Here is a 16,314-nt window from a genome sequence, read left to right on the forward strand (position 1 = left end):
TCACAGAGCTGTCGATGGAGGGGCTATCCAACAATCCATTTTTACAACCAAGCACCCAGTGGGGGCAATCTGATGTGGTTGAGTGAAGTCATTAAGCAGGCTCTGGCTTGATTTAGAAATGGCATTTTAAACTCTGCTCTAATTGTCTTTAACGTCACAGGCCACTCACTCTAGAGCAGCAATTTACCTGCCAGGTTCGAACTTGGACTCGGTTTGGCTCCACCGTATAAACGTTTTCTTCGTGCATGGCTAACACTGGAGACTCACACAGGAAGGTACCTAAAATTAAAGATAAAGGTCAGGACAGCAGCAGCTAGTCTTGTCATAGCTCCTTAGAGTTTAAGAAGCATTCTCACACTAAAACTAGAACTTTTTGTAGGGCAACTATTGATGAGAAAGACTGAAACCTAGCAGAAAAGATCTTCTACAACTAAGGATATACCACGGTGAGACGGGTAGAAGGGGTGGAGCTGCGGTATAGTCAAGAAGTGTTCTCATGTGTGTTCCCTAATTTTCCTTGGCACCCACAATAGCCTTGTGAAAGGTGCGTTTTCTTTATCTTGCAGATGAGGAAAGTGAGGCTCTGAGACACAGGGACCTGCCAGGGCCACAGCTGCCGGTGATGGCCAGGAGTGGGGACTCAGTGCTGGGCACCCTGCCCTCACCAGTCACTGATGGTCTCTCCTCTTTTATCCCATCTAGCAGTGGTGCTTCCAGTAGCACAGCATCTATGACAGCATGATTGTTCAAGCATCTGCTTATCTTATGTGGAACTTTGGAGACCACAAGCTCTAGTCTCTGGCTCTAGACAGGTTCTTATCTAGTTAGGAAGATGATGACACACACAAAACAGAAAATAGCTCAGCACCTGTTGTGCTATCCTCTTGGGAGGATAAGTTCACCCTTGCCCCTCAAGGGGTCTATGGTAGAAGAGAGGCGAAGACGTGAATTATCAGCACAATACAGGGCAGGATGGGAAAAGTGTTCCAAGAGAACTTTAGGCAACAAAGTGTTAGAGGAGGAAAAAAAAGTGAGGGAATAATATGAGGGAGAGAGTTGATAACCTGTGGAAAAACATCCCCAGGGAGGTGTGAGGTATTCAAACAAGCACGTGGGGGCATCACCCTGGGAACAGTGCAATGACGAATCCCCCTGTGAGGTAGGAGGGCCTAGGTCAGGATGGGTGAAGACAAGAATTGTGCAGAAGGAGATCTTGCCGAGGAGCACGTCCTGATGGTCACTGTGCTTGGTGGGAAGATGTCCCCAAAGAGATCAGGTCCTAATCCCTGAAACCCATGAATATTAGCTTATATGGCCAAAGATGTTAAGGTCTTGAGATGGGGAGATTATCTTGGATTATGCAAATGGGCCCCAAATGAAATCACAAGTGTCCCTGTAAGAGGGAGGGAGATTTTTAGACAGGAACAATGTGACAGTGGAGGCAGAGACTGGAATGATGTGACCCCAAGCCAAGGACTGCTGGCAGCCACCAAAAGCTGTAAGAAGCAAGGAGCAGAGTCTTCCCTAGAGCCTCTGGGGCTCTGCCAACACCTTGATTTTGGCCAGTGAAACTAATTTTGGACATCTGGCCTCAAGAACTGTGAGAGAATAACTCCTAAACAGCCACTCGTTTTGTGGTCCTTGTTACAGCAGCCCCGTAACTCATACAGACATGTGCTAAAGAGCAGAAGATAAAGTGAAACAGAGAGTCGGAGCGATGGATGGGACAGGTGGAACAGCTCTGAAGATCCACCCTGAAATTTTCAGACAGAGGCTGGCCTTGGTCGAGACCCCACGGGCTCACTGCTGTGCGTGCTCTGGGAAGTTCAGAAGTCAGGTGTGTAGCATCCCTTTCCCCGGAAAGCACTGTGGTTCTCACACTCATGCCAACTTATTTCTGAGCTGTTTCATCGTCCTGGAGCCCAGGAGGGCTGCTGGCCCCAGATCTGGCTGCACTTAACTACCTCAACTAGCTTCTGTAGGGAGGCTGGGGAGGCCCTGGTTGCACAGGGCTAGAGTGGCAGCACCGGCTCTGGAAACGCAGGCCCAGGCACGAGAACTGACATAAGGGTCTCCCCATGGCCCTGGGCCTGCCCTTTGCCCACCTCACAGGCACCAGCACCCACCCCCATTAGATGTGAGTCCCCTTCGTGGGGCTGAAAAGACTCCTACCTGCAGTTCGTAATGTGGCTCCAGAAGGCTCAAAGATCACCACCTGTTTTCCATTCCAGACGGCAACAGCATCCTACAAAGAACCACAGAAATTAAAAAGCAACCGGCTGTCTGGGCCTCGTTGTCCCGAATGACCCTAACAACCGACCAGGTCTTCCGTCTGTATCGATGATCCCGCCCAAGCCCATGGTCACCCTGGCAGTGACCTTGGTGGCGAACACTCCGCTGATGTACATGTCTGTGCGCAGGCTGTGCGTCACCCCCGTGGACAGGAAGGACACGCTGAGTAGGCTCGGGGAGACCTGCACCGCGGCCACCTGCTGGTGGAAGTGGGACGACATGGCCTGCTCGCGGAGGATGAGCACGGAGCTGATGCTGTTCACTGCCAGGAGGCTCTTCCTGGAGCCCCACTTCATTCCCACGTTGAGAGACAGAAAGGAGAGGTGCAGTCAGGGCAATGTTATAAGTACGAGGATTCATAAACAATTTCCAAGCACTATTTCTTCTTCTTGTTTAAAAACATGATTTTAAAAATTTATAAATATAAAATGTATAATTTGTAGAAAAACTTTAAAATAACAACACTCAGAGTTTAGATCCAGCGGGTAAACTTGTGTGGTTGTTCTCGCTCATGTCTATCCTGACTGGTTGAGCATCTTCTAGAGTTTACTTTACTGACATGAACTTAGGGGCGTCTATGTTTTATAAATGGAAAGCAAATTTACACACTCTAGTGAACTATCGAGACTTCCTCTAGTGATGTCAAGTACCACTTTCATAATTTCATATTAAACTTCCAAATCCATACAAATCCATTTCTGGATTTCCAACTTTACTCCACTGATATATTTATCCATTCCTAGTAAGCATGCCAAGTTAATTGCTATACCTTTCAGATATATTCTGGTATAGGATACAGAAATGGTCTGATTCTTTTTAAAATTTTTTCTCGGCCATTTGCTCTACCAAATGAGTTTAGAATTATTGTGTTGAATTCCCTCAGGAAAAAAAAAAAACCTCCTTATTTTCACTGGATAAACATGTAATTTGTAGATTTATTTGGAAAGAGCGATGGATGGGACAGGTAATTACAAGATTGAGGCTTCTCTTTGAGGAACATGGTCTACTGAGTCAATTTTTCTTTTACGTCTTTCAAGAAAGTTAGTGTGGCTCTCACTATTATTTAAAATGGGCATTTCTTTCATTACCACTGAGGTTACATGTTTTCCATGGATTCTACTAACCACCCTTAGGTAAATTATCTGCACTCTCCTTCATCACTTATCCATTTACATTCTTTTCTTTTTGGCCGCACAGTGCAGCATGCAGGCTTAGTTCCCCAACCAGGGATCGAACCCGGGCTCCCACAGTGAAAGCACTGAGTCCTAACCACTGGACCGCCAGGGAATTCCCTCCATTGGCATTCTTAATATTTTTCTTATAAATGTGAGTATTTTTCACGTCCATTATTCTAAGATATCACTAAAGGTAAGATGAGCCATCAGTTTAAAACAGCACCTTTCTTCTCCCACAAAAAAACAAAAATACTTTCAATGTACACATCAACTGGGATTGGTGTTCAAATGAAGAAAAAAATTATGCATTGAAAATTGGGAAAATTTGGTGTTTTAGAGATTAACCTTTTAAAGTGAATTTTTACCCAGCTCAGTTTTCCTTTCATCCCAGCCTTCCTGTTCACATTGCCCGGTGTGACATGTTCTTATGGACTCAACCTTGTCCCTCTGCTTTTGCAACTTCTTTTATTACTTAAAATCTAAGAAAGTTACACTTTCTCTACAGATCTGATTATATTCTGTGTTTTTAGCCAGTTATTCTGACCCAACTTTTAATTTTTTAAATTTTATTTTCAACAGGTGGACCATTTTTAAAGTCTTTATTGAATTTGTTACAATATTGCTTCTGTTTTATGTTTTGGTTTTTTGGCTGCAAGGCATGTGGGATCTCAGCTCCCCGACCAGGGATCGAACCCACACCCCCTCCACTGGAAGGCGAAGTCTTAACCACTGGACCGCCAGGGAAGTCCCTGACCTAACTTTTAAAAATATTTAACTCGTTAATTCATCCAGAAACTATGTTTATTTATGACCTGAGATGAGGATCTAAAAGTAATTCCCAAAATTGCTCTAAGGTATCCCTAAACTGTTTACCATGTAAGTTTTCATTTCCTGATTAGTATAGATTAAGTAAACTTTATCTTAAAAAATTCAGGGACTTCCCTGGCGGTCCAGTGGTTAAGATGTCACACTTCCACTGTAAGGGGCGTGGGTTCGATCCCTGATCGGGGAACTAAGATCCTGAGTGCCATTTGGTGCAGCCAAAACTTAAAAAAAAAAAAAAAAAAAAAAAATCACACAGAGCAGATCTGAGAGGCAAGTTCCAGAAAGGCAGGTGAGGAGCCCCGAGGACATAGTAGGCATAACTGGTGAAAATTATGAAAACACAACCATGTACTTCTCTGGGAATTGGGCACAGAGTAAATGAAGAAAGACTTATTGAAGAAAGTCTACTAAGTCTGGTAAGAAGAGCAGAGTCTGTGGCAGGTGAGCTCGGCAGGCAGGTTTGGCCAAGAAACCAGGGCTCCCTCTCCTCCGGCATTTTCCTGGGAGGGGCGGCTGCCAGCATCTCTCACTCCCCTAGCTCCGGCACAGAGGCCAGGTCCAGGTGGGTCGGAGGGAGGCTCTGCATCTGGAGCGGGAGCCAGACCACATGGGGCCCCCAGGCCCTTGCCCCAGCTTGCTCCTCTCTGGGAGAGGCCATCCGGGACCAGAGGCTCCTGTGTCCAGCTCCCAGCTCCCAAAGCAGGGTGTCACCCCAGAAAGCCAGCTACTCTCCCCACTACCAGGCTGTGGAGCAGTGACTCAGAAATCTTTTCCTGAGGGGAAAGGCAGTCCACAAGAACAGCAAGCTCCCCAACAGAATGACTTTGTTTGAAACAGAATAGGGGCAAGTTCAAGCCTCAGGATGACCAGAAAACAGTGGAGTTTTGGAGCATTAAGAGGAAGCTGGGGCGGGAATTCCCTGGCGGTCCAGTGGTTAGGACTTGGTATTTCCACTGCTGGGGTGCAGATTCAATCCCTGGTCGGGGAGCTAAGATTCTGCAAGTCGTGCGGCACAGCCAAATAAATAACTAAATAAGACAAATAGATGATAAAGATAAATGGACATGTAGATAGATTTAAAAAGATAAATATAGATTACTACAGATCCACAATCCCTTATCTGTAGTTCTGAAACCCAAAAGGCCTTTAAAAATATTTTACTGTTGTTATTTTTTATCTTAATTTGAATAACTGACAAAAATAGGTTCAGAGCAATTACTGCCTCCACTTCTGCAGAAAATGAGTGCACCCAGCGCCCCGTCGAGGCATACCTTTATCTGTGTGATGTTTCCTTCAAGCTCAGTGGGGATCTGAAGGGTCCACCTGTCTTTGCCCTCCACCCCTTGGCTGCTCTGGGGGCCTGGCACTTTTCTCCACATGGCTACGCGCCCTTTATCGGTACCTGCTGCCAGAAGACCTGTAGGTAAAAAGAAAGTTCACATTGAGTTGAAAAGGGATAAAAACAGCAGCAAGCTCACTTCTCTGACCACCCTCTCTAAAATACCAGCCTGTCGGCTCTCCGTCCAGGAACTGCCCAGCCTCGTACCTGGCCGTGTCTTCCTTAGCAGGAGTTCGCTACTCGCAGTGACACAGTGTGTACATGTGTGGATGGGGGATTGGGGCAGTGGTGCTGCTTGCTCTCTGGTTTCTCCCATGAGAGAGGAGCCTGCTTGCCTGTGTTCAGGGCTGCTTTCCCAATGCCACACAGCACTTAGCACTCAGCGGGCACGGAAGTGCTGCTCTGGTGCATTTCCTATTCTTTCTGTCATATTTGTGTGTGCGTGTGTGTGCACATACGCACATCCATGTACACATATATATTTAATGTTTCTCACACTGACTTTTTCTTGAGGTTTCAGGAGGAACAGACACCAATTCACGCAGCCAGGCTGGTCACATTCCTGACCAAATTCCTTGACCACTACGTGGGACAACACAGCTTTCCTGCCTCTTTTTTGCTCTTGGCTGACTGTACTCGAGTGACTGACATAGTTGTAACTGAGGTATGGTTCTTAGAACAGCCCTGAGTTCCATGTCATGACAGCACACCCCAGAGCAAAGCCTGAGGTGGGCTCTCCCTCTGACGCTGGGAAGTCTCACCTTTGACTCTACAGTAAGAAACACAGTTCATATTCTCTCCTTTTTCAAAACCAAACTTCTCCTCTGGACTCAGTACGTAATTCTCTCCTCGTTCTAAATCCCAGAATCTACAAGGCAAGGAGGAAAGTCCCACGGGGGGGACTGTGTTAGTGGGCTTCCCTCAGCTGTGAGGGTCTTGTTCAACTCGCAGAGTAAACTTTAAAGATCAGGAAAAAGACATGGCCCTTTGGACTCTGAGGAGAAAAGCATGTCGTTGTTACGTTATCTATGTTACGTCTTGTTCATAACAAAGGGAGCAGTTGTTAATAAAAGAGGGTTCCTGTGTGACACCGAGTCACGATGAGAACAAGGGAACTCCAAGCACCCAACCAGGGAGAACCCCTGAATGTCACATGAGCTAAAGCAGCCGGACCCAAGAGAACACAACATGGGATTCCATCTACCCGGGGATCAAAAAGGCAGGCAGACGTCAGGACAGTGTGACCCCTGCGGGGGTGGGCGGAATGCCTAGGGTCTCTGATATGTTCTGCTCTTCCATCTCAGGGCTGGTTACGTGGATGTGCCCAATTAGTAACACTTCATCATAATTTGTGCATTTTTCTATATGTATGTTACACTCCAACACAAAGTGTACTCAAGAGACTGTATGGGACAGAATTTTCAACCCCAGCGCTCTCTGCAGAGTCGGGATCTCACCTGAGGACCGCCTCCCCAGTGGCGGTCACAAGAAGGCTGCTGTTGATCAGGGCGACATTTGCCTGGCGACCCATATTTCCACTCAGCTTTACCTGCACAACAACAACCCGAAAGGAGCACGTCGCCCTTGTCGAGACCAGGTCCCTGTTCAGCAGCTGGACTCTCTGGCAGTGACTCCCCGCAGACTCACCAAGCGGAGGAAGTGAGGGTGGCTGTGGACACTTGGAAGGGCAGCCCCAGCCTTTCAGGCCAAAGCAGCGACCACTGCACACTATGTAGTTAATGACAGGGGTGCCCCGCGTTGGGTGAGGCAGCTTGTCACAGCCTGTGTTCAGAGAAAACCTGCCAGCAAGGGGCTGAGGGGGGATTTGAACCCAGGTTCACAGGACTCAGTGACCACATTTCAACTGCTGTGTAGACAGAGGTGCACAAAGGACCCCTGAACACCGACTTTTCTGCATCGACCAGAGCATCTTAGGGAAGGTTCGGAGTACTCTGAGAACCATAGAATCCTTGGGTGTAAACCAACAAAGTGGCAGGAGAGTGGCATGCAGTCCTCAGGGAGCTGCACGCACTGCCTGACCAACAACCAACGCCCCAGGCTTCCTGGCGTCCTCCCGCGAGTGAGTGCCCCGGCCCGGGGCGAGGCACCCACGCGGATGGCAGGGTGTCCAGAGTTGTGATTATCACACACCCCTCGGATAAAGCAATGCATATGTGTGGGCCAGCGGTAGTGTCACAGAGGGAACACTGGTGACAACCCTCAAGGTCTGCACATAGCCAGGCGTCCCCGCCACAGCCCCGTACCTCCCGTGGCTCTGGGAGGCCCCGTCCCCTGGTGTCTCCCCCACCTGTGACCGCAATGGTGCACAATAAATTAGGTGCTAAAGCTCTGGTGGTGGCCCTGAAACACAGACTCCTCAACCAAAACGAAGGGGTGTATGAGGTGGGCAAGAGAGGCTGGAGACCCCCTGGGGCACCCCCCCATCACCTCCTCACCTTCATCACCTCCTCGGCTGTGCCCTCGGGCATCACCGTGAACAGACACAGCAGCAGGCTCTCGGTGACTGCCACCAGCAACTCTCTCTCCTCCAGGTAGAACAGCGTCTGAATGGAGCTGTCCGTGGACGCCACCCGGGCCGTCCTGCCCTTCTCGTCCACGTAGTGCACGGTCCCTGCGGGAAAGCGATGTGTCCATGGAGGCTGGACACTCCCTGGAAGCCATTCTACCTACTTAGGGACACTTTCAACGTAAACATCTTCATCATAACCATTTACAAATAAGCTATTTTAAAAACACTGGTACATGACCCCTGCGTCTGCCATCTCTGGGTCAGTCCAGCCAGGACCCCTGTGTCTGCCATCCTCCCTCCACCACTGTCCAGCGCTCACACTGACCACCCTCCTGATGCACAGCCTCCATGCTCTGGTCATCTCAGTCCCCTAGGTACACGTCCATCACCCGTCTGCCGGGGCCTTAACTATGACCCTCCCCGGAGCCTCGGCCTGCACCCTCCATCCTGGGTACCGGGTATCGCTGGCTGGCGTCTGGCCTGCACCCTCTTGCCTTCCCCAGGCCCTCGCGTCGGCCCCAGGGCCCCTCCCAGCTTGGATACCCTCCTCTTGCCCCCGAGCTGTCTCCTGGTTCTGCTTTCAGGCTTCTGAGCATGGTGGCAGCACCTCCTGTGAGTTCTCAGGATTGGGCTCATTCTGCTGCTCTCGGGAGCCTCCTCACCCTCCATGCCGCCTCCCATCTCACTCCCAGTGGACAACTTGAGTTCTTATTAAGCTTAAAGGTTCAAGGTTGTCTGGAGGCTAATCATAACAGTAACTAGTATTTACTGAGCACAGATGTGTGCGGGCTCCGTGTACAGAGGCTCTGGAGGCAGGTACTATCCCGATCCCCACTGTACATGTTCAGAAGCTAAGGCACAAAGACACCGGACCATTTGCCCCAGTTGCACGGCTGCTGGGCGGGGGCAGCACTGACACCCCCTGCAGAGCCAGGCCTCCAGTCGCCACGTCTCCTTCCTCCCTCAGCGCCCCCGCCGCCCCCACAGTGCCCACATTGGGTCCCTCCAACTCCCCTCCTTAAATGCCAAGTCTCTCTACTTTTAAACTGACAAATGCCCCAGCCCCTCCCAGCTGTCACCTGTCACAGTTAAGCTGCCTGGCCACACACGTCCTCGAACCCCATCACCCCAGGAAGGGCCCCTTTCCCATGGGAGAAGGCACTCATGAATGTCTCGTGAGTGTACGAGACCCTCTATCTCTCTGAACCTCACACTGCATCTATTGGCCGCCGCCTGCCTCCTAGCACACCGCGGGGGAGCCGTGTTAAATCAGCACGGACGGCCCAGCCCTGCCAGGGCTGCTGGTCCAGCGTGCCCCGGTCACACCCACCCCAGAGCTGAGCCCCGCTGCTGGCTTGGAGACCACGCCGGGTGCCCCTGGCATCGATTCATCTTGGGCTGCACATCCTGGACAGCTTCCTCCTGAAAAACCTTCAAATGCAAATAAAGCTCAATTTGTTTCTATCAGATCAAGGTGAAGCCACCCTTTGGATCCTGGATAAACACCTGCACAAGCCAGCTAAGGCATCCATCTGGGAATGGCGCACAGCCTGCAATTTTATGCAGAAACGCCATCCATTCGCTTATAATCTCCCAGACACTCCGAAACACTGCAGTGTCCCCAGACCCCAACCTGAGTGTCTTACCATCGGTCAAGCTGACAAAGAATGAGAGTCCCTCTTGAGGTCCCATTTTCAGGAAACTTCCAAAGCCACACTTCCTCCAGTTAAACTTGTCCAGGGCTTTCTCATCACCACTCACAGCTGCCTTCGCCAACTGAACGAGGTCCCTAAGAGCAAATGTGACAGAGATTCCTTGTTGCTCCCTGGACGAAGGTGGTATAACCACAGAGGAGACCCCTCCAGTGTCAGGAGGAGCCACATCCCCGGCCCCGCCAGCCACCACCCAAGCTCTACTTACTCGCCGGGAGGGGGGAGCCGGAAGATGCAGTGAGTGAGGTGTTTTCCATACTCGTGTTTCAGCAGCGGTGCCCCTTGTACTCGACCCCTTTGGTCCAACTTCCATAAGAGCAGGATACCAAGCTGGAAAACCCAAGGTCACATTCTTAGCAAGTGACTGGTGGAGGGTGAGGGTGATACTGTGCAACAGAGCATGGGCTTACTCCTTTTTATAAAATTATACTACTACTATATGTGCACCATGAAAAACTCAAAACAATTTTAGTGTTCAGTGAAGGAACCAGAAACTCCTCTCTGTGCCCCATCCCATCTTCACTCCCTGGAGATAACAAGTGTCACATGTTCAGTTTTTAAAACAAATCTTTAATTTTGGGATAGATTCAGATTTAAGGAAAAGTGGCAGATAGTTCAGAGACGCTCCATACCTCACAACTAGCTTCTCCTATTACTGACCCTACATTACTGTGGCGCATGATACTAACTAAAGTTGGTACTTCATTCACCTCTCCTCAGTTCTTCCTGCCCTGGGACCCTGTCCAGGCCCCACAGACATCTGGTCACCATGTCTCCTTGGGCCCCCTGGGCTGGGACGGTGGCTCAGACACCCCTGTTCTGGACGCCTGGACAGTGTTGAGGAAGACCGATCAGGGGTTTTGTAGAATGTCCCTCCGGCAGGATTTGCCTGATGTTTTTCTCATTGTTGTCGGGGTGGTGGGTTTGAGAGGAAGACCAGAGGTCAAGTGCTGCTGTCGACATGTCGGATCAGGGGTCCCTGTCCTTGGCGTGACCTGTCTGCTGAGGTCATGTCTGTGACCTCCCTCACTGGGGAGTTTCTTCTTCCTTCCATCCTGTCCTGCCTGGAAGGAAGTCACTGTGTGCAGCCCACACGTAGGAAGGGGAGTTATGTCTCACCTCCTAGATCATCTGGAGAGATATGCCTCTTGTCCACCATTTACTGATTTATTAAATCATAGATTTACATCAATATGGACGCACGGATGGACCCATGAATATTTATTTTCTACTCTGGGTTATGACCCAATATTCCCTTGTTTGTTTAGATACTCAAATTGTTCCAGCTCCGCCATCGGGAGCTCTTTCCTCAGGCTCTGTTGTCCCTTCGATGCACCCGTCGCTGTGGGTTTGTGAGCACCTCCTCACGTCCTGGCCTACAGATCCTCCGGGCTTGCCATCCTGCCCCAGCCCGAGGATCAGCCATTTCTCCAAGTAGCCCTGGTTCATTTTACTGGAAGAAACCAAGATCTGGGTGCCAGGTGTACTATATGTTCAACATCAAAGTCATCAAAATCTCAAGTTAATGGCTCAGACAACTGCTAGAAAAGTTCAAGTTGCGGGGAAGACGACTTGGTCCAGGAGCAATTTTCCAGGAGGGCTTCTGGCTGGGACAAGCTAAGCTTTGCCAAATGGCAGTGTTTCCCTCGAACCCTGAGGCCGCTTTGCTGCGCTGCCCGAGCAGTCCTCAAGGTCTGTTTCCTGCTCACGGTCAGTGGGTGTAACATTGCTTTACTGTATATAAGAATATGATTTTCAAATAATGTGGGCCTTGGGACGTCCCTGGAAGCCCAGTGGTTAAGACTCCACGTTTCCACTGCAGGGGACGCGGGTTCGATCCCTGGTCAGGGAACTAAGATCCTGCATGCTGTGTGGCACGGCCAAAAAAAAAAAAAAAAGTGGGCCTTAAAAAGCAACTTGTACAGTGGACCTCTAAGAAAAGTATATAAGATCAGAAATAGTATGTAACATGAGTATATATAGAATTCAAATCCTATATTATTATACAGATTCTTCTTGACTTTGCCAGCTTTATAAAGATAAGAATAAAAACATTGGGGGGCTTCCCTGGTGGCGCAGTGGTTGAGAGTCTGCCTGCAGATGCAGGGGACACAGGTTTGTGCTCCGGTCCGGGAAGATCCCACATGCCACGGAGCGGCTGGGCCCGTGAGCCATGGCCGCTGAGCCTGCGCGTCCGGAGCCTGTGCTCTGCAACGGGAGAGGCCACAACAGTGAGAGGCCTGCGTACCACAAAACAAAACAAAACAAAACAAAACAAAACAAAACAAACATTGGGACTTCCCTGGTGGCGCAGTGATTGAGAATCCGCCTGCCAATGCAGGGGACACGGGTTCGATCCCTGGTCTGGGAAGATCCCACATGCTGCGGAGCAACTAAGCGCGTGCGCCACAACTACTGAGCCTGCGTGCCACAACTACTGAAGCCCATGTGCCTAAAGCCCGTGCTCCACAACGAGAGAAGCCACCACAGTGAGAAGCCCGCGCACTGCAACGAAGAGTAGCTCATGCTCGCCGCAATTAGAGAAAGCCTGCGCGCAGCAACAAAGACCCAGCACAGCCAGAAATAAATACATAAAATAAATTTATAAAAAAAAAACAAAACATTATTTTTTGTGTGTTTACAAATTACTCTTAAAATAAAATTAAAAAAATAATACTTGCACAGCGAAACACACATAAGGGCAGAAATGGGAAGGCTTCCTTCCCCGTCACCTAGCCTCCTCCCTAGAGGAGCCAGCAGTTGGGCCCTGCTGTGTGTTTTAGGCACACACGGCCCCTGTGGAGATGGCCTTCTGCTCTGCCCTGCAAGTACAATCGTCCAGCACGTAATTTTTCTTTTCTTTTTGGCCCGGCTGCGCAGCTTCCGGGACCTTAGCTCTCCAAACAGGGATTGAACACAGGACCCTGCAGTAAAAGTGCCGAGTCCTAACCACTGGACTGCCAGGGAACTCCTGTCCAGCACTTAATTTTTAACACAGTAAATGACTCTGTTTTATTAGTATACACGAGCTTCCAGCTGACAGCTCATTAGGCACCTGAACACAAACATGAGCACTCGGCCTGTCCAGATCCCCCGACTGTTGAGCTGGGGAAGAAGTTGAAGGATGGAAATGTCCGGAGTCCCTGGAGTAGTGGTTTCTGCTCAGATGACTGCAGACCCCTGTTCTGATACAAGGACAGACAGACAGACACACACACACACACACACACACACACACACACACACACACAAGAAGGGGAAGCCACAGGAAGTCACCTCAGGTCTCCTGTAACCAGATAGACACGCAGACGCCAAGTAGAAGATGGCAAAGCAGATGCCTCTTCGGGGCCTCCTGCTCATTGCCCCTAAATTCTAAGTGGTTTTTGCATCTCTTACTACTCCTGAGGGGGGATCCTTTGTGTTCAGAGTGGTCTCTTTACTCGCTGCCATTCCTTCCAGGTCACTTCATTCAAATAACTTTATCCCGTAAGACTTGAAAGAAAAGTGAGAGCATCTCACCCTCAGGTGGGAAACCAGTCCCATGCAGAGCAGGAGGTGAACGTACTAAGGGACTAGTGTGAAGTTAGGGCTCAGATACGACTGTCGGGACACGTTGTCACTTCACAGCTGGCTCACTAATGGTTTATCTCAGAGATCAGGAAGCGACTTGCCCTTTCCTGTGTGTAGGTGCACTTACTCCTCGCCCTCAGCTCTTGTCCAGCAGGAGAGTGAGAGGGAGATGAGCCCTGGACATGCATTGTCCTCCCCGCTTCTTCACCGACCAAGTGTTCGCTTGGTGCCCTCTTCCAGGGATCTCCCCACTGCCCCAGACCCAAGGGTGGCTGCACAGAGGGCACCTGGCCCGAGCTGGACTTGGGACAGAGGAGGAAGGGCAGGTCATCTCTGGGGTTAAACTGGAGCGGGTAGATTCCTTTGTTTCCAGCAGCCTCCTGGACGGATGGCACAGGAGAGAGACGGTTGTGCAGGAAGAGGCCCTGAGAGGCGGATGTTGGCAGCAGACACCTCACTCGTGGTTCTGGATGTCGGAAGCCAGCTCTGCTCCTGTCCCTGGAGACTGTGGGGCACTCTGAGGGCTGCAGATTACGTGTGTCTTCCTGCTTCAGCAGGTTTGGTCGGTCTCATGGTAATCAAACTGGGTCTCTGGTGGGAGAGTGGAAAAGACCCTGGGCCAAGCCTGCGAGCAGGTGTCTCAGAGGTTAGTGCTCTGAGTGTGTCTGTTCATTTGTTATTACTTCTCTGCCTGCCTGAGTCCAGTAAGAAATTAGGACCAGCACAGTTGTAGATTTTCTTAGAGAAGTGCTAGGTATTTCTGTTCTTAAATCCTGACTCCAAGACTTGGTCAGCACCAACCTGGGCTTTGTTTCATGCCTCAGTCATCTACTCTGTTAGTTGCTTCTTAATAAAGGCAAGATGAGAATGATGGCATTCAATGACCCTGAATTCTTTTATTCCTCTAGGGGATTTTCTGAGCAAGGAGGTGGGAAAGATCACCAAAGAAGTAGGAATCTGGGGGCAGAGCAATGCCATTAGGTGGGAATAGACTAGAAAAATAGAAGAAAAATCCAGACAAAAGGATAAATAGAACAGTGGATGAGTGATATGAACAGAAAGGAAGTATAAATGGCTCTTCTAAGTTATATTCACCCTCAAGAGGAAGAGAAACTCAAACTAGAACACGACCGAGATAGCACCTTTCCAGGCAAAATTCTGAGCTTGGATACGACATGCTTGTGGGTTGGTGGGAGCTGGTCAAGCCCCATGGAGGGAGGTGTAGGGACACTCACCAAACCACAAGCGCATGCCCTGGATCCCACCTCCAGGAATTTCTCTAAACTTTCACACGTGCAAAAGGACAAAAGCATGAGGCCAGCCACTGTGTCACTGTCCAGCAAAGGACTGGAGACCGTTTATCCACAGAGGCTGGGGAAGTAAATGATAACACGTTGGTGTAATGAAGTGCAGATTAAAAGAGAGCAAGGAGGTTCGCCGTGCACCACCATGGAAAGACCTGGAAGATGCAGCATCAGGTGAAAAGCCAGAAACAGAACAGGGTGCACTGGGCACTGCCCTCATGTGAAAAGGACCGAGGAAGATAGGAAAGAGACGACGCCCTCTGTGTGAAGCTCCCAGCCAAGATGTTTAACCTGAAGGCAGTCATGAGGAGACAACCACACAGATCTAAACCGAGGGACATTCTACAGGGTAACTAGTCTGGACCCCTCAAAATGTTGATATCATGAAAGACCAAAAAAAAAAAAAAAATGAGAGAGAAGAAAGAAAAGACAAGACCATGGACCAGTTCTGATGAAAGGAGACCAAAGAGAAATGACGGCCAAACACAAAGCGTGGTGCTTGGCTGGCTTCTGGGTAAGGACAAAATCAGCACAGACATTACTGGGACAGCAGGAAAAGCTGTCACACCGATGGCACAGCAGTGGAAACCAGTTCATGGGCTTCACCCTCCTGAGTGTGACAGCACACGTGGTCACACTCCTAGGAGATCGATGCCAAAGCATTTACGGATGAAGTATGATGTCTGTGACAAACTCTCAAATATACGGGGAAAAAATACAGATGTACAGAGAGAGCAGATGTGTCAAAACATTAACAGCTACTGAATTCATGGGAAGGGTAAAAGGGTGTTGTTTGTACTATTCTTTCAACTCCCCTAAAGGTTTGAAATTTTTCAAAATTGGAAGTTGGGGAGAGAATGCATTGTGTGTTCCTGTGTGTACTGAAGGAGCACTGGAGAGACTTGAAGAAGCTGTAGGTGCTGGAGGGCAGGGAAGGGGAGGTAGTGGATGGGGTGGGGCTGGAGAGTCTTTACAGTATATACCTTTTCGTATTTTTTGAACTTTGAAACATATAAATGTATTACCTTAAATGTGTAAAATAAATAAACACATTGTACAATTTCTGCTGTCATTTTTGAATCAAACAGATCTAGAGCTGGTAATTCTCTGCTGTGGGGTCTGCCCTGAGCATCGGAGGATGTTGAGCAGTATCTCTGGCCTCCACCCACCAGATGCCAGTAGAAAGAACCCCCAACACCACCACTGTGACAACAAAAAATCTCCCCAGACACAGCAAAGTGTCCCCTGGGGGCAAACTGACCTGCTTAGGAAGCCCTGGGCCAGATGATCAGGACCAGGGACTCCTAGGCAATGAAGCGGTGTGCTCAGGGAAGGTGGGGTTTGGGGGTACATGAAGCACCACCCCATCTTTGTGAATGTACTTACCTAGAAATGTTCATTTAAAAAATTACAAACTTTTGCCACAGAGTGAGATGATAGAATAAAACATTCAAACCTTCCTCCCAATATAAAACAAAATCTGCCATGATAGCTGACAAAATCAGTTGAACTCGGCAACCGCAAGTTTCTAATAATTTGGTCCCTAAGAGCATGTACAGGGCAATGC

At 49.4% G+C, this 16,314-nt stretch overlaps 1 protein-coding gene across 8 annotated transcripts in view; it reads right to left on the minus strand.

Moving 5' to 3' along the window:
• Nucleotides 1–16,314, minus strand: part of IFT140 (intraflagellar transport 140) — a 70,026-nt gene that overhangs the window by 47,094 nt on the left and 6,618 nt on the right. For all 8 annotated transcript variants that reach the window (XM_079944047.1, XM_079944046.1, XM_079944045.1 and 5 more), the window contains 9 exons: nt 10,082–10,203; nt 9,808–9,950; nt 8,088–8,263; nt 7,089–7,180; nt 6,393–6,499; nt 5,564–5,709; nt 2,379–2,582; nt 2,173–2,245; nt 188–279 (listed from right to left, as the gene is read on the minus strand). In XM_079944047.1, coding sequence (XP_079800173.1) covers nt 188–279; nt 2,173–2,245; nt 2,379–2,582; nt 5,564–5,709; nt 6,393–6,499; nt 7,089–7,180; nt 8,088–8,263; nt 9,808–9,950; nt 10,082–10,203 — 1,155 coding nt within the window. The remainder of the gene's footprint in view (nt 1–187; nt 280–2,172; nt 2,246–2,378; nt 2,583–5,563; nt 5,710–6,392; nt 6,500–7,088; nt 7,181–8,087; nt 8,264–9,807; nt 9,951–10,081; nt 10,204–16,314) is intronic.

The sequence above is a fragment of the Stenella coeruleoalba genome, assembly GCF_951394435.1.
Source record: "Stenella coeruleoalba genome assembly, chromosome: 15".
NCBI lineage: Eukaryota > Metazoa > Chordata > Mammalia > Artiodactyla > Delphinidae > Stenella > Stenella coeruleoalba.